The sequence below is a fragment of the Balaenoptera ricei genome, chromosome 4 (genome assembly GCF_028023285.1).
Source record: "Balaenoptera ricei isolate mBalRic1 chromosome 4, mBalRic1.hap2, whole genome shotgun sequence".
NCBI lineage: Eukaryota > Metazoa > Chordata > Mammalia > Artiodactyla > Balaenopteridae > Balaenoptera > Balaenoptera ricei.
In genome coordinates, this window is record NC_082642.1 from 116196104 (window position 1) to 116221820 (window position 25717).

The 25717-nt window shown below is 35.2% G+C and overlaps 1 protein-coding gene across 2 annotated transcripts in view; it reads right to left on the reverse strand.

The window, feature by feature from the left end:
* The window catches only part of EPHA6 (EPH receptor A6), an 853164-nt gene that overhangs the window by 251726 nt on the left and 575721 nt on the right, over positions 1–25717 (reverse strand). For both annotated transcript variants that reach the window (XM_059921344.1, XM_059921343.1), the window contains 3 exons: positions 10289–10397; positions 7476–7546; positions 3596–3721 (listed from right to left, as the gene is read on the reverse strand). In XM_059921344.1, coding sequence (XP_059777327.1) covers positions 3596–3721; positions 7476–7546; positions 10289–10397 — 306 coding nt within the window. The remainder of the gene's footprint in view (positions 1–3595; positions 3722–7475; positions 7547–10288; positions 10398–25717) is intronic.

Consider the following 25717-nt stretch of genomic DNA (forward strand, 5'->3'; position numbering starts at 1 on the left):
CAGAAGGAAAGAAATCATAAAGATCAGAGTGGAAATAAATGAAATAGAAACAAAGAAAACAATAGCAAAGATCAATAAAACTAAAAGCTGGTTCTTTGAGAAGATAAACAACATTGATAAACCATTAGCCAGACTCATCAAGAAAAAGAGGGAGAGGACTCAAATCAATAAAATCAGAAATGAAAAGGAGAAGTTACAACAGACACCGCAGAAATACAAAGCATCCTAAGAGACTACTACAAGCAACTTTATGCCAATAAAATGGACAACCTGGAAGAAATGGACAAATTCTTAGAAAGGTATAATCTTCCAAGACTGAACCAGGAAGAAACAGAAAATATGAACAGACCAATCACAAGTAATGAAATTGAAACTGTGATTAAAAATCTTCCAACAAACAAAAGTCCAGGACCAAATGGCTTCACAGGTGAATTCTATCAAACATTTAGAGAAGAGCTAACACCCATCCTTCTCAAACTCTTCCAAAAAATTGCAGAGGAAGGAACACTCCCAAACTCATTCTATGAGGCTACTATCACCCTGATAGCAAAACCAGACAAAGATACTACAAAAAAAGAAAATTACAGACCAATATCAGTGATAAATATAGACGCAAAAATCCTCAACAAAATACGAGCAAACAGAATCCAACAACACATTAAAAGGATCATACACCATGATCAAGTGGGGTTTATCCCAGGGATGCAAGAATTCTTCAAAATATGCAAATCAATCAATGTGATACACCATATCAACAAATTGAAGAATAAAAACCATATGATCCTCTCAATAGATGCAGAAAAAGCTTTTGACAAGATTCAACATCCATTTATGATAAAAACTCTCCAGAAAGTGGGTACAGAGGGAAACTACTTCAACATAATAAAGGCCATATATGACAAACCCACAGCAAACATCATTCTCAATGGTGAAAAACTGAAAGCATTTCCTCTAAGATCAGGAACGAGACAAGGATGTCCACTCTCACCACTATTATTCAACATAGTTTTGGAAGTCCTAGCCATGGTAATCAGAGAAGAAAAAGAAATAAAAGGAATACAAATTGGAAAAGAAGAAGTAAAACTGTCACTGTTTGCTGATGACATGATACTATACATAGAGAATCCTAAAAATGCCACCAGAAAACTAGTAGAGCTAATCAATGAATTTGGTAATGTTGCAGGATACAAAATTAATGCACAGAAATCTCTTGCATTCCTATACACGAATGATGAAAAATCTGAAAGTGAAATTAAGGAAACACTCCCATTTACCATTGCAACAAAACGAATAAAATACCTAGGAATAAACCTACCTAGGGAGACAAAAGACCTGTATGCAGAAAACTATAAGACACTGATGAAAGAAATTAAAGATGATACCAACAGATGGAGAGATATACCATGTTCATGGATTGGAAGAATCAATATTGTGAAAATGACTATAGTACCCAAAGTAATCTACAGATTCAGTGCAATCCCTATCAAATTACCAATGGCATTTTTTACGGAGCTAGAACAAATCATCTTAAAATTTGTATGCAGACACAAAAGACCCCGAAGAGCCAAAGCAGTCATGCGGGAAAAAAACGGAGCTGGAGGAATCAGACTTCCTGACTTCAGACTATACTACAAAGCTACAGTAATCAAGACAATATGGCACTGGCACAAAAACAGAAACATAGATCAATGGAACAAGATAGAAAGCCCAGAGATTAACCCACGCACCTATGGTCAACTAATCTATGACAAAGGAGGCAAAGATATACAATGGAGAAAAGACAGTCTCTTCAATTTGTGGTGCTGGGAAAACTGGACAGCTATATGTAAAAGAATGAAATTAGAACACTCCCAAACACCATAAACAAAAATAAACTCAAAATGGATTAGAGACCTAAATGTAAGACTGGACACTATAAAACTCTTAGAGGAAAACATAGGAAGAACACTCTTTGACATAAATCACAGCAAGATCTTTTTTGATCCACCTCCTAGAGTAAGGGAAATAAAAACAAAAATAAACAAATGGGACCTAATGAAATCTCAAAGCTTTTGCACAGTAAAGGAAAACATAAACAAGATAAAAAGACAACCCTCATAATGGGAGAAAATATTTGCAAACGAATCAACGGACAAAGGATTAATTTCCAAAATATATAAACAGCTCATGCAGCTCAATATTAAAGAAAGAAACAACCCAATCCAAAAATGGGCAGAAGACCTAAATAGACATTTCTCCAAAGAAGACATACAGATGGCCAAGAAGCACATGAAAAGCTGCTCAACATCACTAATTATTAGAGAAATGCAAATCAAAACTACAATGAGGTATGACCTCACACCAGTTAGAATGGGAATCATCAGAAAATCACAGACAACAAATATTGGAGAGGGTGTGGAGAAAAGGGAACCCTCTTGCACTGTTGGTGGGAATGGAAATTGATACAGCCACTATAGAGAACAGTATGGAGGTTCCTTAAAAAACTAAAAATAGAATTACCATACGATCCAGCAATCCCACTACTGGGTATATACCCAGAGAAAACCATAAATCAAAAAGACACATGCACCCCAATGTTCATTGCAGCACTATTTACAATAGCCAGGTCATGGAAGCAACCTAAATGCCCATCGACAGACGAATGGCTAAAGAAGATGTGGTACATATATACAATGGAATATTACTCAGCCATAAAAAGGAACGAAATTGAGTCATTTGTTGAGATGTGGATGGACCTAGAGACTGTCACACAGAGTGAAGTAAGTCAGAAAGAGAAAAACAAATACCGTATATTAACTCATGTATGTGGAACCTAGAAAAATGGTACAGATGAACTGGTTTGCAGGGCAGAAGTTGAGACACAGATGTAGAGAACAAACGTATGGACACCAAGGGGCGGAAACCGTGGTGGGGTGGAGATGGCGGTGTGCTGAATTGGGCGATTGGGATTGACATGTATACTCTGATGTGTATAAAATTGATGACTAATAAGAACCTGCAGTGTAAAAAAACAAACAAACAAAAAACCCAACTAATACTAAACTTTCTTTGGGTTATTTGTATGGAAATATGTTAATATAAATGTTTCAGACATTACATGAAATTTCTAAAAATCTCAAAAAAACAAAACAACACAAAACTATATTGAACCTAATTTTATACTCAGTGAGTCTCAGAACACTTCTGGATCTTGCAGGACCTCAAGGTCATCACTGTGAATACTAATTATAGCATATGTCTATAGATGTTGGGTTTTAAGTAAATCTGTAATAACCTATGACAAACTCCTGAAGTTGCATTTCCAAAATAAATTCCTGAATCACTCTAATTTCATTGTAATTTATCTCAGTACTGAAAGGATGACTACAGGATGTTAAAAATAATTTTTGTGGATTTTCTCATTGTTTGGAAACTAAATTTGGGCACTTGCAATACTTTTTAAAACAATAACATCATATATACAAAATAATTTTACTTCTCATTTTTAAAAATTTTTCAGTGACTAAAACTGCTAAGATTTAAAATAGTATGTTGATAAACCAGTTACAAAACCATTAAGGAATCGTAACTTCAAAAGTGTAGACTTTATGTTTACCTGCCCCAATGACTCTCTCAATGCGTATTCTTGAGGGATCGATCTCCTTTGCAAATTCATGGACTGCTAGGGATGGGTCTTCATATGTATCTGGATCTATGTAAGTTTTAATTCCTGGGAAGTGTACTGCAACAAAATAAAAGACTTAATTAGTTCAAGGGTATTCTAGTAATCACACATCTTGTGAATATTTGAAATGAGGAGTGACGTTCTAAAGTAGTCATTCTTTTTTTTAACTGAACTATAAATGACTCACAATATTATGTTAGTTTCAGGTGTACAACATAGTGATTCGATATTTTTGTACATTACAAAATGATCACCACGATAAGTCTAGTTACCATCTGCCACCATACAAAGCTTTCAAAATTTTATTGACTATGTTCCCTGTACTGTACATTACACACCCATGACTTATTTAATAACTGGAAGTTTGTACCTCTTATCTATTGGAGTATAATTGCTTTACAATGTTGTGTTAGTTTCTGCTGTACAACAAAGTGAATCAGCCATATGCATACATATATGTGTTTTTGTTTTCTTCAGGAAAATATCCAGAATTGGAATTGTTGGATTGCATAGTAGTTCTATTTTTAGTTTTTTGAGGAACCTCCATACTGTTTTTCCAAGTGGCTGTACCAATTTACATTCCTGCCAACAGTGCATGAGGGTTCCCTCTTCTCCACATCCTTGCCAACACTTGGTTCTTTGTTGTCTCTTTGATAATAACCATTCTGACATGTGTAAGGTGATACCTCATTGTGGGTTTGATTTTCATTTCCTTGATGATTAGTGACGTTGAGCATCTTTTCATGTGTCTATTGCCCATCTGTATGCCTTCTTTACAAAAATGTCTATTTAGCTCCTCTGCCCATTTATTAATCGGGTTGTTTGTTTTTATGATGTAAGCATTCTTGTTAGTTACTTAAATTCAATTCTCTTTTCTATTTTTGTCTTACTCCCACCCACTTGCCACCCCATTAAAGCTTTGAATACTTGGAATCAAAATTTTATTTACCTAACTCTTGATGTAAAATGACCTGGTAATTTCAGAGAGAGTGAGCTGACAAGTTCCATAAGACATATTTTTATATTTCTGTAAAACGTTTAATCAGCTCACTTAGCCACTAGTACCCATATATTTTACATTTGATCTAGCTCAGGACATGGGGAAAACAAAGCATAAACCTTCTCCCCCCCCAAAAAAAAACAAGCCCCTTAGAGTCCCTCCTGTACTCTAAGGCACTAGGTTTTCCTGAACTCATGTCCCAGTCCTGTGGTCTCTCCCCTTCCAGAAACTCTTAGGCAGTAAAGCACAGACTCCACGGCACAGTGACAGGGAGGACCACTACGCTATGGAAACGGCCCTGCCCTGTGTTCTTGTAGTTGCTTCCATGGCCAAATTGCACATTGTCCTGGAAAGGACCCACTGTCTACCCTGGAGGGGAGGATAAGAATCAAAGGTCCAAATCTGGTCACTGACCAGATGTAGCTGCTCCTCTTTCTCTGGTGGGTGCTCACAGCCCACGGGCAGTTAGGAAGATGAATAGGGGTGGCTAGGTGGCTAGAAAATTGGATGTCTGGCTGCATATTAATTTGCAACTCCTTCAGTATGTAAAGTAGTCACAGACTGCCTGTGGATATTCCTCTGTTTTGCTCACTGGTTTCTGTTTTCCACATCAGGTTGCTAGCTCCTGGAGGACAGGAGATCATTTCTTATACATCTTTGCCTCTTTCCAAATACCTGAGGTATAGATTTATAGGCAATAAACACACAGCAAACCTTTACTGAATACGAATTCGTAAGGATTAAAAGATCAATGCTAAATTTGTGGCACAGTAAATTATATCTGGTTTTGTTGCTTCTTAGATTTTGAAAACCATACAACACCCTGAATTAAGCATTGCCTAGGTCTCCTTAGAAACATGTTCTTGCAAGAATATCTCAAAAGCAAACAAACAAAAGGTAATAAAATGAGTTTAGAGGAGGTGATGAAATGCCCATTATTAGCAGTAATTTGCTTCATGAGTTCTTCTATGCCTGTTGTCTTCTTTCATTACTTTTTGCCTCCTGTCTTCTAGTACTGGATATGAGAAGATTAGTACTTACCAAAAGAGCACCAGTAAATCATATTTCTAGAGAGATTTGACTGATTCTGAAATGCTATGCTTTTCTTGACTTCTCAAACTCAAGAATTTGACTTTAGATTGGAGGAAACAAGAACAGATCATTTGTACCTCTAGTTCATATTCTTAACAATATTTTTGTAACAGTAGGAGTTGTGATTTCAGATTGAATACTAGAATTTCAAAGGCTACTATGAGATGATTAGTAGTATCATGTTGATAACATTACTTTATGCACAGGTAACAGATGCCATTTATTAACTCATACATGGTTTTAACATTTAACCATTCAATAATTTAAAGTGATATACATTCTACAGAATAAACTGATTAGTTAGTATCACTTTTTTTTTTTTTTTTTTTTTTTTACAATATATGTAGTATAGGGAAAAAAACCCCAAACTTAGTTTCAATTTTGAATATCTGGTTACTACTTATTCATGTCTTCTTAAACATCTGTTTGTTATCTTTCTTCTATTGTACCTTGGCTGCCTCAGGTTATTTTCATTGCTTCTTGCTGGGCCCATCTGGTTTAGTTTATGCTAAACTGCTAGTTGGAAAACAGGTAATAAATACCTCAGGAGCATCTTTTTCTTTTGCAGTTCAGTACTGAATTCACCGCAGTGAATCTTAGGGTTGCTCAGCTTAAGTCATTGGTCCAGGTGTCTAGATCCAGGTTTCTGCCTCTGTCTACATTATTTTCAGCTCATCCTTTGCCTGGTATCAGCTGTCTCGGCTCTCCCTTCCCTGCCAGGGCAGTGAGCCTCAAACTCTTTGTGAAAAGAACCACCTAGGAGAGCTTTCTGAAAATGCTTATGTCTTAGCCCTACCCTTGACCTTCTGAGTCTGAACTTTGGTGAGTAAGGGTGAAACATTCTAATGCAGCTTGTCCTCAGACCTCTCTCTGAGAAATCACATGAGCCTTAAAAATAGCCCTAAAGCATCTCTCTAGTTTATAATTTCCTCACTTAAATCCTTTCCATTAGCTGGAGGGTAATATAGATTGAAAAGTCCCTTATAACTTGAGCTCAATTTGAAATAGAAGATGAATTTAAATAGTTAAACAACTTGCCTCACATATTATCTCTATACTGTGGTTAATTAGAGAACATCCCTTTCTTGTTAATTCAGCATCTCATGCCAGAGAATCTGTCTTGACAAAGTAGTTTGCAATTTGGAGGTGGAGGTGGGTGTTGGGGAGGAGATGGTGGCAATTATCAAACCAACTATAGTGGTAATTATAGCTTGCTTGGGAAGAGATCCTTCAAATGAATATAACCTTGTAGTCAGCTCAAGGATTTCATACATATTCTAAGAGTTAAAGAGCTGATTTTCTTTTTTAGTGTTAATGAATTGTAAATTGATTTGTTATATGTTAAATGACAGTCCCTATAAGAGGGAGTAAGAATTCCTTAATATTTCTATGGCTAATGCTCCACTAAATAAAACCAACTAATGTTTTGGAGCCATGGTGAATGGTAAATAACTAGATATAATCAGTCATCTTGTATTTTTAGCATATTCAGTCTGTTGTGTTTTCCAGCAAGCAGAATTAGGAAAAAGGTAATATCATTTAATGAGAAGCAGGTGCAATTTCCACCAGCCGACCTAGAAACCAGATGAAAATTCTTAATGCTGAAAGGTTGGAACTGAATTTCTTTGGCTTTCACAATTCATGGATACATGTTTAAAATGAACTCTTGAAGTGCTAGAACAGTAGAAAATCATGGAAGACAGTCACTGAACTACTTACAATGCCCATTCTGTAAGTCCTTTCTTCTCTTCTCTTCTGACTTCATTTTGGCCTTTATATACCATTGACACCTTTAAAAAAGGTAAATAGAATCTTATTTTAGTATTTATGCTGGATAAGAACCAATATTAATTAAAATACTTATCACCCATAGGTGAAAGTTATCATAAAGACCACTTTTAAGAACATATTTATAACATGTAAAAATACTCCATAAAAGGTTTTTTTTTAATACATCAAAATTAGCCCCAGATAGGAATAAAATACTCTCAAGTGGATTGATTGATCCAAATGATAGGAAGCTTAGAAAATATTTAATAACAAGCAATAACCATCATGTCTTTCCTTATATGGTCTCTAATAGCTAGAGTCGATGAAACGCATTAAAAGTCACAATGGAAAAATTGTTTTTGATTCAGAATCACAGAAATTTAGACAACTGTCTTCCAGTTTCAGAGCTAAACAGCATTTTCTTTTTTTAATATTACAAAGGTGGTGGAGGCATGTTCTGTTCTTTCTCGGAAGAATCACGCTCTGAAGAACGGGCAGGTGCTTATCTCCTACGACTTCTTCAACGTGAAAAATTCGGCAACATCCATATTATCTGACAGCTCATCAAGTTGCTAATTCCAAATGGTTAAACAGAATACATCTGTGGTGCACAACCCAATCTTTCAGTGTGAATTTGGTCTCAGATCCTATTGACAAATTGCGTATTTATTCAGATACGTCTTACAATTTTCATAGAATAATTTCCAGTGAATGCTTCCCTAGCATAGTGCTTAAGAGATGCTCCAGAATGAATTATTTTATCTTATGTAACTGAACTTGTTTTTTTCCAGTATGTAGAATGTTAAGGCAGTTTCTGATGTCACATAAATTTGGCAAACATGGAAATTGTACTAAATTATTTTCAACTTTCAATTTTTTTGGTTATTATTAAATCTTTTTAAAAATGGTGTTCAAATTCTGCTTCAGGAATCCCAAATAAAGATAACAGTCAAGCCCAACTCTCAGGTTTATTAGCCAATTTTATTTAGCCTACAATGACTGTAAAGTCTTCTTTTGTCATATTTATGTGTAAAGGCAGTATTTTCTGATATTTTAATGAAATGTTTTTCTACATGTGTATGTGCTATTTAAAATCACTGTTTGCTGAAATACTCTATGAGGAAATAAGGCCTTAGCTCATGTTCTACAAATACATAAAATATAATTTAAAAATCAGAACCAATTTTGCTACATGTTGAATCACTATTAAATAAAATATAATTTGAATCAATTTCCATTATGAATTTAGAGGCATTCTTTAAAATTGACAATAAATATGACACTGCTATTTAAATGAACTCTGAGACACTATTAATTGCAAGAGTCATGCTATGTCTATTTATACACCTGAAAATTTTAAGTGAACATAGGGGTAAATGTGCCCCTTTTACAATTAATTTCATAAGGAAGTCACCATTTCAACTTAAACACATTAGAATATCCTCATGTTTCTTTGTTCCTTGATAAATCCTATAAAGTAGATTTGTTACAACTAAATCTGATACACTCTTAACAGGTAGCAGTTACATTTCCTCAGGCACCCACACTTGATAAGTGCCTAAGTAATTGTCAGTTTATTGATCTATACTTCTAGTCTGCTGTCAAAATTTCAGATAATATTTTTTCATATATGCATATCCTCTATAATTCTGTAATGATTTTTAACAAAATATTGGTATGTAAGAGTTTTAAAAATGAATAAAGCAAAGGGTGTTCATAGTTTGCTGAACTACTGGCTCTGAAGGTAATTTCTGTGCATCATCAAATAATCAGGGTTTCCCAGTAGAGTTGGTGTACTTTAGCTGGAGTCAGTAAGGATGTGTATTGTTTCGCTGGCATTCTTATTACAGTTTTAAATCATGACACTGATATTTTGCTGCATCAGGAAAACTCTCAAGGTATTTTGTGCCACTATTGATAATTTAGATGGAATATTTTCCCCTTGTAGGAGTGAAAATATGATCTGAAGACTTCACAATTTCTGACAAAAGTCTGGGCCAAATATCAAGGGCTCAATAAGAACTGACACATTCTTTTAAGTAATTTCATACACATTATCTTCATTCACATCTCTGCATTGTCAGTAACTGGCTCATGGAAACAATCTAATATGTTTAAAAATCAATAAAGCATTTTAATGCTTTGTGACACCAAACTGTGTAAAAATAGAAATCTAAGGTTTCGATGGATGAAGCACTTTGACCAGCTAGTTGGGATTCAAGTCTAGGTCTTTTGCTACATTAAATTTATTGTTATTTTAAATTTTCATCCATATTACTCTTAGGTGGAAAAATAACTTGATTTATATAACCATTAATATAGTTCTAATATAGATCCTTTCAATATTTAATGGATAAAATAAAACATTTCTATAATATTAAGTTTATAAAACACTTTATATAAATTGTTCAGTTTCTCTGTTGAATTATTTTTTTTTCCAAGCAAAATCCCTTTAATGGTATAATTTTATTGCAGTAAAGGAAAAACCCAGACATAACTTATTAAGTAGGATTTTATCACTCATTGTTTTCAAAGTGTTTTTATCAAGTCTTTGGTTGCTTCCATATTCAGGGAACTGTTGACACAGAGAACTTGCCATGGTGGTTCTATTGCCACATAGAGTTCACTGTCAGAGTGCAATCCGCCTTGACCCCTTTTTCTCACAAGTATGCTTTGTTAAGTTTAAAAGCCCTTGAACACACAGTGTATAAGAAGAATGGCTATTCACAAATCTTGGAAATACTCTGGTATAATTCAGTTACCTGCCAGTGATTAAGAAGAACAAAGTAAGAATGACGAGGAGAGTGAATCCTCCCACGGCCGCGGTGGCTATCACGAGAATCTGCCCTTGTTCTGCTGCCATGTCAGAAGCTGAAACACAGGTACAATATTAACATTTCCCTGGGTGACATTTCACTACCAAATTGTTTTACAGCTTAGTATATGCTTGAAAATATGGTAATGCATACCAAAAAAATCTCACCATATTTGCCCTTTATTTGGCACACAAGATGCAAACCCCAAATGAGGGCTGAAGACTGAGGTCATAACCCACCACATAACCCTTTCTTCTTTTTTGCAAAAATACCAAGAAAGCAGATGGATTCTTAGTACCCTTCATTTTAAGATTAAGTAGGTTTTGCAAAATTAATTCAGCAGACGGACTAAAGGATTTTGTTTACATAATTGCTAAATTATTTCCTTGAACACTTTTGCCAACTGTTGGGCTACACCCTGCAGGCCTGCAAACCTTCTAATTGCCCAGCTGAGAGACAAAAGAAAGAGCCAGCAGACAGTGACAGAGACAGCGACGGGTTATTGGTTAGGGATTCTTACAAGTCTGTAAGTCCTGGAGCGACACCCCATCATGAAAAGCAGAGAGCAGGCAGGAAACAGCAGCAGTCTTCACTATGGGGGTGGGGTGGAGCTACCATTTATAGGGGGAATTGACTTTAGGCGGGCTCATCAGTTACCAGGGAAACCAGCAGCTGGTACAGGTGGCAAGCATGTAGGCAGTTACTGATTCAACCCTATAATTAAGAGGATTGTATAGTCATGTGGGTGTAGGTGAAGCATGGGCTGGTCGAGCAGTGGGTGGACAGAGGGCAAGAGGAGAGCCATCCTGAGTGGCCTGACCATACACCAACAGACCAGGCTTTACAGACTGTTTTGATGTCTGTTTTCACAAAGTGAAAAGGCTATTATTGCACAACTTAAGAACAAACTTCTTTATATTTCATAGAGCTTAATTCAAACATCAAAGTTATGAATTTCCAACTCTAGAGCACAAGGGTATACATAGTAGTTGCTTAGATGTTTGACTAGCAGTCATTAAAAAAATGGCATTTAAAAGCTTCCCTGTTTGAGGAAAAGTATAGATTATGTATGGTAACAGCATATTACTTCTCTCACTTACAAAACTGTATCAAAACTGCAAGGGCTGCGTGTTTCACTAACCTTCCAGGTATCTTTTAAAATATCTTAGTTCAATTAATTCATTAGCACTTTTCATTCTCTGTATTACTGAAGTTTTAATGAGATACAATTTTATTGGACAGCATATGGGTAATTGCTTAATAATAGAGGTAAGGAAACTGAAGCTCAGTGAAGTTAAAGAACTTGATCCAGCTCACGCATGACTATCACCAGAATTCAGGCTTTACATATTTGTTTCATTTCTCCTTCTTATGCTATAACTTGCAATAATAATTCAGTTAATTATCAATATTCTAAAACATTAAATCGATCAGTGCCTCCAATATCCCTTAACTTAAATAAAGCTTGATTTTTTAGATTACTATAAAAACGATTAATCTAATCAGTTGAAAGCAGCAAACTGAATCAAAGAATGAATATAACTGAAAAGCAAACCGCTTAATTCTCTACCATAATAATTTAAATTTATTAAACCTGGGTACTTTCCGTAGAAGTAGATGTTTTTCTGGAAATCAAGTACGGGGTAAACTATGTGCAAATTCATAGCCAGAGTAATAACTTTCTCATAAAAATGACATATCTACTAGAGACTATCTAAACCTTAAATGCTATTGTTGAGTCAGTAAGAAACCAGTCAAGAATTTAGGAGGCTTTTTAAGAAATCTAAACGTAAATAAAAACAAAAGTCGTTTATGTTCAGGTTTTAGTAAGAAATTTACTAAACCTTGGAATTAGACCTTAGTCACTATGATTTAATCAAGATATTTTCAGGCAATCTATTTCAGTGTTGAGTTGTAGCTCACAATCTGTGTAGAGACAAGTTAAATAGTTGAATCTTATCCAATAAATAACGTACTGAAGGTTTTTTATTAGGTCCTCACTGGATTTCCTAATCTTCAAAATAACACTGATACCATGGGAATTAATGTGTGCTTTAAAACGTCACATTTTCTCATTGAAAATTATTGAATAACAAATTGTAAGGAGTAGATGTTATAGAAAACATTAACTTTTTGAAGATAAAGAAGGTAGCATTTAAAAAGAAAACATTATTTACTTACCAACTGGTGTATTTGTAAAATATATAGTTCAAGAGTTTTAAACCTGGAGCATGTGTTTTCATGGTAGCCGGGTAGCAAGTGATTTATTGACACCATGTATTCAAAGTTCAGATGGTGGAGATGATTATGTAATTGGGTGCCTTTGGAAAATCAGATTACCTCATTATAGAAAATTGTGTTGTTTAATTTAAATAATTGCTCAGTAAAATGCCAGTACTACTAATATATCTTCTTTTTTACCCTTGTGATTACATATTTATGAACTTTGCTTCAATTAAAACTTTAATAGGATAACAGTATTAAGATGTGACACTTGGAAAAATGTATATTTCTGCATAATTGTTTCTTAAACATCTGTACTAGGAATTCGAAACACTCCTCTGTGGAGAATATTATATATATATATATATATATATATATATATATATATATATATATATAATTTGAAAATAAGTCATTTGAAAATAAGCGTATATAATGTGATATACTATTATACTGATAGTAAAATTCTCTGGATGATGGTGATGGGGCTGGGTTGATTATGAAAACATTATGAATCTCATCATCAACATCAACAATAGCCATATGTACTCAATAGTAAACTATCCTCTAGCAGTATGCTTAGTGCTTCAAATTCATTATCAAATTTATCTGCACAACATCTTAATAGGTAGGTACTATTATTATTCCTAGTTTAAGTGGTTATATTACTTGCCTAAGGTCACACGTCTTGTACACAAGAAAGCTGGCCACCCAACCCTGATTTATCAGTCTCCAAGCCCATACTATTGCCACTATTTTGCACCACCATTTACACTAACAGAACAACTGGCTTGGGGCTCTTTTGTGTGTTCTAGAACCATCATAGCCTTGCTTGACCTTGGTTTCATGTCTGTAAAAATGAGAATGTTGAATTAAATATTCTTAACACAATCCTTCAGAGCAATTTTACTATGATATTGTGTTATTCACTAAGGCTGCAATCAAATACTGGGAAGAATAAGATTTGCCATACGGAAATAAGAGGAATTCATAGGACCTGTGCTTCAGCTCTTGGTCCGGATAGGGATAATTTCTGCCTTTTTATCATATTAATGTAGCCAAACACAGGGCTCTGACTTTATCTCAGGATACAGTCCAAAGCCCTTAACTTTGTTAACAAGGCTCTCTACAAATGGCTCTAGCATATATCTCCAGATTCATCTCTCATCATTCTCTAACCATGCTAAATTTCTGCCAGTTCCTTCAATGCACTGGACTTTCATGGTCAATTCCTAATCAATCCTCCTACATGAACATCACATCATTTTCTGGTTGTTTAGATTTTGTTAGGTCCCTAGATATATGTTCCCATAGACCCTTGTACTACTTTTATCCATAAATTTCTAGCATGTTTTATTGAAATTACCTTTTTTGGTAATCTGTCTTTCTGTTAGATTGCAAATTCTATTGCAGGGACTTTATTCACTACAGTATCTATAATATGTTGAATGAAGACATCCTCTCCTCCTCCACCTCCCCCAAAAGGAATTTGTAGGTGTAACTGAGGACCTCAATCATCCTGGATCAACTGGGTGGGCCCAAATCCATGAAAAGCGTCCTTATAAGAGACAGGAGAAGAGAAAATAAAGAGGAGAAGGCCGGAGACAGAGACTAGAGTTATGCAGCCACAAGCCAAGGAATGCCTGGAGCCACCAGACAGTGGGAGAGGCAAGGAAGGATTCTCTCCTAGAGCCTTAGGGGAGAGTATGCTTCTGTTTCTGGCTTCCATAACTGTGAGAGAATGAATTTGGTGTTTTAAGCCACTATGTGTGGTAATTTGTTAGAGTAACCCTAGGAAACTAATACAGTATTTGACCTACAGAGCTTGAAACATGGTAGTAGCTCAATAAATATTTGTTTGTGTGAATGGATTGAATGATTGTGTGCATTGGATGATTCTCATATAAAACAGGTCAGATTAACCTAGGGTAATCCATATTCTTGCCTTCAAGATATGTAGAGATTTACCTTGAAGGTAGTAACGTTATGTATATGAAGTAAGTCTGTCCAACACTATTTTAATCAGAGGACTCTAATTATTCTGTATTATTGGAGATAATGCTTCCTGGAAGGCAGGGACTACTAGAAAGTACAGGCTTCTACATTTGATCAAGTTGAGTAGATTAAGTTTATAAATGTGAATCCAAGGTTAAGAATTTATTAGTTCATTCAATAAATGTTTATTGAGCACCTATTACATGGCAGGCACTGAGATGGACTCTAGGGATACAGTGGTAAACAATAAAGACTCCTGGATTTACCGTCCAGTGAGGAAGATAAACAATGAGCAAATAATTAGGAGTCTAAGAACTGTTACAAAAGAGAAACTGCAAGGTGCTCTGGAAGAGGATAAACAGCCTTTGGCAGTGAGTCAGCAGAGTGGGAGTTTGGAAATATGATGTGTTGGAAGAAGGAGGAGGAGGAGGAGGGGGGAAGGAAAAGGAAGAGGAGGAGGGAGACAGTGAGGAGTTGTTCCTTGTTTAGAGGTCTCAAAGACTTCATTAATGTAAACAGACACTTAGACAAATAAACCATAAAATCATCTACCAAGTGGATTCCATAAAAATATAGTATAGCTACAAATTCCTCTGTTGTGAAAACTTGTCTATAGTACCACCTATTCATGTTTTCAATCCTGAGAAGAAGCTTGCTTATTTCTAATTAGTTTTGTAGGAGAAATGTGTATACAGAGCAAACCTGTCCTTCAGAAGTAACACAATAAGAAACACAATAATCTATGGTAAGAAATAAAATTTAATTGTGACTAGGTGATTGGGAATGTTTCTTTGCTTAATGGAATGAGGCTGTAGTCTTAGAAAAAGATAAGTAAATTAAAATGATATATTTCATTCTATGGTTTGGAAAGAAGCATACTTCCTTAAGAGGAAGCAATTACCCATAAAGAGTTGCAAATTTGTTACTGAGCAAGGACTTAGCACCTACCCAATGGCTGGCATAAGTCAGGATGACATTATTAAGTGAGGTTTACTTTAGTTATTGCTATTTAAAGAGAAAAAAGTGAAGTTCTTTACTTGGAATCCAAATACTTAAAAAAATAGATTTCATGCCTTAAGGAAAGTATGAGGGAAAAGCAATTTGGCTATTTTTAACCAAAGAATTTTCTTCTATGGAGGCATATGATTTTGTCTCTCTGTAATCAAGATTATTCTAGTTTATATTTACATTTCAAAGTAAAATCTGTTATTTGTATTCTGTGTCATTTTCTATGCAATAGCTTTTTAAAGTTAACTCTTTTCTGTTTTAACATCTTCTTAAAGTTATGGAAGACAACATTTACATGATTTTTTTGAATAAAGCATTTCTCAAAATGTTGCCCAGTGAAATAAATTTGTTTCATATTCACATGTTTTATTTATGACTCCCAATTTTAGATGAAATGTCAATATTTCAAATACTATTATCTCAACACTTTACCAAATGATTTTTTTAAACACAGCAGAAATCTCAACAAAGTAATGTATGGAGAGCACCCAGTAAATTAACCTTAAGGTTTGTTGACGATCGATACAGGAAATCCTTAGCATTATTTTTTTTCAGGAAAAAAATTCCCCTCTTAGGGTATATATTGCAATCAGGATTGGTTTAACCTTATGAAATGAGGCATATATATATAAAGATGTAGCAATATACAATGGAGACTCATGAGTCTGTAAAATCTCACCACTGTATGATCATGTAGACATAAGAGTGTGAGATAGGAATGAAAACTGAAGAAATAATAGTTCTCCTAGATGAAGACAATCTTGTGATTTTGTAGATGGTGTTATTCTCTTGGCCACCTGGACCTGAAACATGAGGTCATCTTTGATTTTACCTTTCCCTATAACTCCAGGTCCAAAGTCATATCATTATTATGTCTTATATTATCTTGTTTTTATTACCACTGGTACTGCCTCTAATACTTCAGCCTCACGTGATTAAGCTACTTTTATAATTTTCTGTTAGACTGCCTTTCCACAATGTCTCTTCCTAATCCATCCCACATTATGTGGCCAGATAATTATACTTCAAAATAATACTTTAAAATACTCAGCAAATAAAATGATTTAAAAATTAAAAAAACAAAACAAAAGAAACCTCAGACTTTCCTATTGCCTAGAGAGTAAAATCCTCCCATCGCAGTAAGTATACCATTCTTAGAGATGTCCAAGACTGAAACTTTGGACTCAGCCCTCACATAATGCAGGCAGATCATCAGATCATCAATCCTGTCATTCCTACATTTTAAAGTATTTCTTAATTGATTCCCATTCCCTCCTATCCCCACAGCTATTTTCTTAGTTCAGATACTCATCTTATCACATGTATTTGAATTCAGCTGGATGGCGAGTTCAATTATGTGGAATGCGGTGGAGCAGTGGCAAACAAGACAGACATAAAGAGCCTCTGAAGAAACATCTGACAGATGTTCACATACTAAAGAACGCAGAGTTTACTCATAAAACAGCTTCAGTGCCTCACACTCTTACTTCAGACATGTTTATTGATTTCCAAGTTCACAAAGCAGATACCTGAAGAGAGGGAATTGAATGGAAGTGCACACTGCTAGGCTGACTGAAAGAACAACTGGGAAACCTGAAAATCTGACATAAAATTCCAAAATATATACTATCTGGAGGCAGGAGTTGAGGATCAAATAGCCCCATAAAATTCAAGGAGCACCAAAGGACTCACTATGTTAGAACTCAATGCATTAACATGATCATTCAAGGTCCATTAAAAAATGCTGAGATATGTTCAAGATATTTTATATAAAAGGACAGGAGTTTGTGGATGCATTATTAGAAAAATATTCAAAGTATTTAAAAATTATAAAAATAATACTTTAAAGACCAAACCTCTGTCTGAAAACTTCAACTATCAAAAATGATTCATTTTCTGAAGATTTCCATTTTTTGGCCCATTTCAACTATGTCATAAGCTTCTTGAGGGCAGAAATAATATCATTCTCCTTTCTGTATCACATGGGATTAGCACAGTGCCTTACACAGTATAGGGATTAATAAATGCATATTTTCATGAAGAAGAGATAAAGAACACATTCTAGATGTAAGGATTAAACATCTCTGACTATAAAAAGTTTTCATGTATGATTTGTTTGGTAATATTAATGCTTAAAAATGTTCTAGTGACACAAAAAATTCCCCTACACTTTTGTATTTTGGCATTTAATATGTTCAAAGATAAATTAATAGAAAATTGTGTGAATAAACTTCTTTATTCAAATTTCCCAGCCTAGGGTTTGAATGAAGTAGCTATTTAGAGGAAGAGGTATTGCCTGAGATTGTACTAACATGTTTCTTTTATATTCATTCAACATTTGGTGCCATCTACCAAAAGGAAAAATATCCCTAAGACTGGTATACGAGAGCGAGAGAGAGAGCGAGAGAGAGAGAGAGAAAGAGAGAGAGATAGTGAGATAGAGAGAGAAAATAGCAAGAAACTCTCTGATACACTCTAGTAAGCCAGTTACTGAATACTCTTCTCAGCTGGATGGAAACAAACCTCATGAATCATTTCTGTTGAAGTAAAGACGCTTAGCTGGGATTACACTTTTTCAGAAAATTATTTCACATCCTTGCTTTCCTCCACTGCTCTGTCATTTCTCCAGAAACAATGCAATTCAGTATTCCAAACTGTGGCTACATTGGGACACAGAAGACTTCAAGATTCACTCTTCTTGATGACCTTAATTTACTTTTCAGATAAAAATGCCAAATGACACAGGGATAATTGGAAAATGTGAGTTTGGTACAACTTGATGGAGAGGCAGAAGCAGAGGCAGCTAGTGTAGCATGATGAAACACTTGTCTTTTTCTTTTTTTAAAGAGATTTTTGTCTGCATTAATAAATGGTCAACATGCCTTGCTACAGGTAGGCTTCATGTGACAAATATCAAAGAACAAAGAAAAGAGATTGAGGCATTTAAACACCTGGGACTACTGTTAACATTCTAAATGTCAAGAGTTTAATTTGTAATTGTCTATACTTCATATAGTTACTGGCAGTTGAGATAGATCTTTGATAACATTTTTTTTTTGCAATTGAAATACTCATGTTGCCAAAGTACATATTTCATCATTTTCTTTAAAGATCCAGTGTACAACGGAATTTCCTTACAAATTTCATAAATTCCCTGGAATACTGATCTGGAACCTATTATGTTCAATTTCAAACACTATTCAACAAGTATCATAATAATAATAGTGGATATTTACATATTGCTAGGCATATATATACACTTGAGGTTATAGCTTTTAATATAAAGGTTAGTGTGATTTGAGGTTAAGTAGGTTTGTAATTAAATGTATAGAGATCACAAATTTCATAGGCTTATAAAATAAAAGATTTATTTAGGATCTATTTTTCATAAAAATATTTAAAGAAAAAATCCTGATAAGCAACACAGATTGATTACTTAGAAAAAGTTCTATAGATTTTCTTGAGGAGATCCTCTTTACTGACGCATTATTCATTCAAAAACAACAAAAATATTAATCATTTAGAATGTGCTAAACACTATGATATAAGGATTGGGGAGACAAAGAAAACTAAAGCGTATTTTCCTGTCTTCATAGTAGTTTCTCTTTAGCGAAGGGGTTAGAGATGTAAGCCTTAATTGTAATATAATAAAATTGTTGCTAAAATGGAGGTACATGTGAAGGTAATGAGGGAAGAGTAGGAGAGTAATAACCTTGATGGAAAGAAGTGAAGGAAGGTTTATAAAGGAGGTGATTCCTAAGCTAAAGCTAGAATGATTAGAATAAATTTGCAAGTCACCAAGGTGATGAGTAGATATTGGGACATTCTAGTTTGAAGAAATGACATCATAAACATGGAGACACAAAATAGCTCACCATCTTGAGTTGTTGTTTCTGTGTACTTTGGGATGTCTGAGACACAGATCAAGAGGCTGAATAGGAGGTTGGAGAGAGAGAGGCAAGGGATGGATCATGAAAATTTAAATTGACATCATGCTTATGTTTTTCTCAGGTTACCATTCATACTCAGGTTCAGAGGTAGAGTTGATGGAGATATGAGTTTCATCAGAATTGCCATTTTTACTGGAGATATAAACTCATGTATATATATATGGGAAGGACTTGCCTGAAGATAAATCCAACAGAGAAGAAAGCAGAACTGAGACCAAGAAAGTATTGAGAACATAGTTGGAGAGCCTGTATTTGGCCTGAATCTCATGCTACTCCTTGACTTTGGTTACAGAAAGCAATAAAGTCCCAATTTTTATTAAGCCAGTTGGGGTTTTGTTACTTGAAACTGATAGTCCTATTTAATATAATGAACCAAAGAGGAAAGAGTTTGGTTGTATTTTTCCACATGCATATCCTAATATGAGGGGACAGGAGGGTAAGTGGGTCTTTATATTTCCAAACTAGGTACTAATAATTTCTCATTGTTTATTATGTTGCTTCAGCTGGATGTTTTCTATCTCCATTTACTACTTTTTTAAAAAAGTTTGATGTTGAACACAGCCTCCTGAGTATGTTTGTCCCCACAATGAGATGGATAGGATAGGAAGGATAAGGTGAAATGGGATGGGGGGCAGTTACCTTTATAAAATAACCTTTTGTTATACAAAGAATATCAAATGCTCTGCCTGAAGAGATTCCTTTTTTTTTTTTTTTTTTCTTTAATAGACAGATTCAGGGGGAAATCAGTCCTGTCTAGAGTATATTTAATGGATCTCATGCACTGATTTACTAAAAATTGCATGGATGTAAAAACAAACAAACCAAAAATAAAAACAAATGAACTGACATTTCTGGCAAGTTTAGCGTGACAGCATGTTAAAATCAGATTGTGGAAGAATCTGCCCAATTTAAACCCATCTAATTATAAACTCATTACTACCAAATCTGGAGCTAAACAAATTCCTGTGGAAGACCTTTACTTAATTTTCTCAGTTAATGATAAAGCAGATTTGAGGCTACAGTTGTCCCTTATATGGCTTCAGTAGAAGTATTTGTGAAAGCACAGAAACCAGCAATGTTGGGGTGGGAGTGTAATTTCTCTCAGTTTTATGGACCCAAGCACGGTGTCCAAAGTAATTTAGATCCCAGGCATCTAACAGGGACCTGTTACCCCTTATGCCAGAACTCATTTGATCATCCCCTGAAAGCAAATAAGTTGTAGGGCAAGTTTTTGGATCATTGTTTGAAACAGTTTGAAGCCTGCTCTGAATACCACCAAACTATTTACCTCAACCTTTAACCAATCACTATAATTGGTTCTGGAAAGATTCAAGGAGAATCAACCCTATTTTAAAAAGGGCCAACCTATAGTCCTACAAAACTATGGCTCGACTCAATTTTCTCAGAGTCCCTCAATTATTTATGTTATGCTTTCCCTTAAACGATGAGTGAGGTCTCCAAGTTAAATATTTTGTATTAGAAGCAAGAGGGTTTGGGGCACAGTATTACTCGACTATTTAATGTTATTATTTTCAAGAAAATAAGACTGTTTGCTTTGCATATATATCTTTCATTAAGTTTTTAATTCATTGCCTAGAGGATCAAGTTAACTTAAAACTGAGGCTTAGTATTATGATTCCAGAAAAATGAAAGTAAATGCCACTCTAAAAGAATGGTGAACTAAAGGGGAAAGTTTTCCTGACATACCCATTCACAATTTCATGTAATATAAACAGGCATTGTATTTTATTTATTCATCTTTTAAACCAATATCTTCACAATTTGATACTGATTGTAGACAAACTGCATATGTGCCATCTTGGTAGACAGAAAGATAAACTTCTTCCTATATGTTGATGATATGGGTTTCATTTTCAACAACTAGAATTGAGTTCTGGATACAAAAAATTCGGCCATTCTACTGCTTCAGAAAGAATTGTATAATCATCAACTTTATCAAAACTAAAATCATTTTCTTTGGCAGACAAAAGGCAGTTGATCAAAACTCTACAAACTAGACAACCTATTTCATTTTGTACAACATACTTTTTCCATGGCTTATCCTGGAAAGCATGCTGCAGAACTGTGCAGCTCAATATATAACTTTTTCCATGGGAGCAGTCCTCCTTGGGCTTCTTTTTGATGACTTGGAACACTTACTTTGAAAATTTTCCAGGCCAGAATCATCTTTTTATTCTACAGTACCCTGTGGTGTGGAACTCCAGGCCTTCGATCAAGAGTACGTTTAATTGTGGGAGCAGATCCAAATCTGCTTCCTAAGGACAATCTTTGCTTTGCCTGCAACCCGTTTCAGTGCAAATGTGGGGAGATTTTATTTTTGCATGAGCAAAAATATTGGTTGGGCATCTTGGCTTTAATAGCAGAAAGATTTCTGCATCTTCTTCATCTTATTTTTAAAGCACTTGCACCATCCCTCAATACAAAAATAGAGAATTCACATTCTAAGCACTCATTAAAGACTAACCTTAAAATTCTTAGTAAGCATCTCTTAGGATATCTGTTCAGCCCTGTCTCTGAAAAGTGCCTCTACCCCAGGGTAGGGCTTTGGAAGACTGTTCTCTCTGTCTCTGGCTCCCAGACATGAATTGGATTAGGGATGGAGATCTGACTCAAACTGGGCCACTCACAGTCTCTCTTCCAGGAATTTGGGATTAGGATTCACAGTGTTTAGCAATTTTGATCCATGATTGAAATGAAGCAGAAATGTGAGTTTGCAAGTCATGGGGCAGATAGATATCCTTTCCTAAATGAACACAGATTCAGGGAAAAATAGTCTTTCGAGAGAGAAACAGAGATGAGTGGCTGTGTAGAACAAGAAAAAGACTGGCTGCTTTCATTTCAAGAGTTTTCTGATTTTTTTGTTTCAGTCCTTTTTGTAGCCTAGGTTTACTCCCCATGTTTCCACTGTAGTCCTGTCTGGGATATTCTTGTATCTCTTTTTCCTTAACTTAGCTCATGGTATACCACCATGGAAAAACCACCTTCAGTCAGTGACACTTTACCTCCGTCAGGTCTTCTATCAAAGGTTGTGGTCAGAAAATACCACATGAAACAAACTTCTTCATTTGTTGAAAAAGCTCTGCTTGAGGCCATTATCCTCAATGCCCTCCATGCATATTTCCTATAGCATTTGTGCTTCCTATTATAAGAGCGTGATCACTTCTCTATTCTCTGGCTGCTGCCAGAAATCTCAGAGGCAGAGATGGTGCACACATGCATCTCTAGTAATAATTATCAAAACAAGACTTTGTTCCTTCTTGTTTTTATGGATCTAATTTTCTACTTCTAGTTCTAATTTATGAAACATTTTGTACATGTGTCTTAAACTGCCTGGAATGTTTTTAGGGAGAAGAGAATTGCAAGTAAAAGAATCAACAATCCTGTTTAGTTAATCAAGCTTTCGGAGAAAGCATCCCCATAAAAATTAAGGGCAATTTAGATACGTTAGCATATATGTGGGAAAAGCATTCAGCAAGCATTCAGTTTTCTCCCTAAAACATGAAATGTGACTATAACTGTAATTCACTCTTAACTCTAATAATTGATACTAATGATTTAGATTATAGTTATATATATGTTTGGGTGTGTTCTGTTAAACAATATTCTTGATTGAGTAATTCTAGATGATTAACAAAAGGTGTAACAGAGGTCACTTCTATCCCCTTTAAAACACATGAGAAGAATTTCTAAATTCCATATACTTACTAGATTGACTGACTGATGTGTTAAGTACCTTTTTCCCCCTGGCAATGGAGGTCCACATATAAAAACTCAGGTGAGTTTTTCTTTTTTTTTTTTTTAAATGTAAGTCTTTTTAAAAAATGTTTTTAGTTCTTTTATTTATTTATTATTTATGCATTTATTTTTGGCTGCGTTGGGTCTTCGTTGCTGCGCTCAGGCTTTCTCTAGTTGCGGCAAGCGGGGGCTACTCTTCGTTGTGGTGCGCGGGTTTCTCATTGCGGTGGCTTCTCTTGTTGCAGAGCACGGACTTTAGGCGCACAGCCTTCAGTAGTTGTGGCACACAGGCTTAGCTGCTCCACGGCATGTGGGATCTTCCCGGACCAGGGCTCGAACCCATGTCTCTGGCGTTGGCAGGCGGATTCTTAATCACTGCACCACCAGGGAAGTCCAAGTGAGTTTTTCTATACCGCTTCTCTTCTGAAGATTGACAGAAAGTATTCTTCTCATTGCTTTTATTTTCCATACTGAGTTTTGGCATTCTTCACCTGTCCTAATCCCCCAATTTCCACAGTATAAGCTATTGGAAGTCTGAAGCTAAGGTTGCATATTAGATTCCCTCAAATATCTTCCCAGTCATGGACTAAGTAAGATGCCCCCTTCTCTCCTTATGTATGCAAGTTCTAAGGACTTAGAGGTCTCTGGATGTCACAGATCAATGCAAAGATAGAATTACCCTATCAACTTCTTATTTACTCACTTGTGGCCTTCATTTTCTGTAAATAGTAAAGTATTTATCTTAAGCAGTAAGAACACTGGGGAAAATGGTGACAGAAACAGTTTCACGTGAAGTTTGTTTTTTAAATAAAAACTTGTTAAATTTATATTGCCTGCTTCTATTAATAATCTCAAGGGTAGGGTAGAGTCTAATCATGAATGATATACTTCTATAATCCATAAAACTATTGCTGAATTCAAGCAAATAGCAATTGTAAAGGTACATAACTTAAAAGAAAATCACCATGAGTGTTAATTGGGTATCTTAACTGCATGTTTATGTTTAATACAATTTGAAATCTATCAGCACAGTGGACAGTTAAGCAAGAAGAGAGAGGGAGAATGACAAAAATACAGCTAGCTAGCTATAAAAGGATGCGGCTCCTAAGACAGATAAATACAAACAGTGAGAAGTGGGTCTCTAATGGACAGAAATTAGCTGTCAACAATTTAGAAGGATTCAAAAGGCATTCTGAGTTGCAGTACAGAACATGACAGAAGAAAGAATGTGCTAAGGGCAATTAGATAACCCTAAGGCGCCTTGGTATGTTTCCACTTGGTGCTCTGTCTGCCAGGCAACACGGGTTTATTTGGAAAAGAATGGAGTATCCCTCTTTCCAGTCATTATGCAAGTAAAAATGTGATTTTATAAAAGTTCAAAAATTCTCAAACCGGCATCTATTCCATAATTTGAAAAAGTAAAATCCTTCCTCAAGTAGGATATTCTATGCTTATTACTTATAGAAGTAATAGCATAACTAATACCTATTCTGAGTCAAAATATAGTTTTCAATATATAGATAAATGTGATTTTCTGTGGTTTGCTTATTCTTTTGCCAGGAAATCAGTTATTTATTTAATTTTAAAAATTTATAGTGGGGTAGGTGGCTATGGGTACATAAATCATGTCATTTATACTTGAAAACGGAAGAGGATTCCACAGAGGGTAACCTAAGGGAGGTTTCTTGCCAGAATTACATTCTTTTTATTCCTTCTTAATTTTTTTTCTTTCTTTTTTGGAGATGAGTGGCAGCTGAGTCACAGCACAGGCTCATTCAAAAATTCATATTGGACTCAGTGAAGGAGTCCCCCTCAGACGAAGGGTAGTAATTATTATAATAACTAACACTTTTAAAGGGCTTATGTATGTAATCCACAGTTCTAGACACTTCACATGTATCAACCTATTGAATCTTCAAAACAATCATATGAGACAGTAGTATTATTAGCTTCACTTTATAATTGGAGAAACTAAGGTACAGAGAAGTTAAGTAACCTGCCCATGGTTATGCAGATAGAAGTGGCAGAACCAGGTTTAAATACAGATAGTCTAGTTCTAGAGTTTGACCTCCTAACCATTATGCTATACTGTCTGCTGGCATTAAGACCTTTTGTAATTTAAGTATTTAAAAGAAAGGTGGCCCAACCCATAGATAATTTGATTACCATTGGAACAGGAGAGACAGTGGTTCTGGGTCCACAAGATAATGTTGTTGGAATGGAACTGATGGAGGCTCCCTGACTTGCCTCCTATGCTGGCTAAGATCTGCTATCTCACAAGTTCAAGTGTGGAGCTTCCTTGGCTGAATCCAGTTCTTCAGTGTGTAACCCCTGGAAGGTCAGCTCATCTTCGGGAATCTCACTCATCCTTATATGTCACCTATAAAAGTTAAACAAAAGCTAACACTAAGACTAGCCAACTAGTCTCAAGGGTTAGCTAATG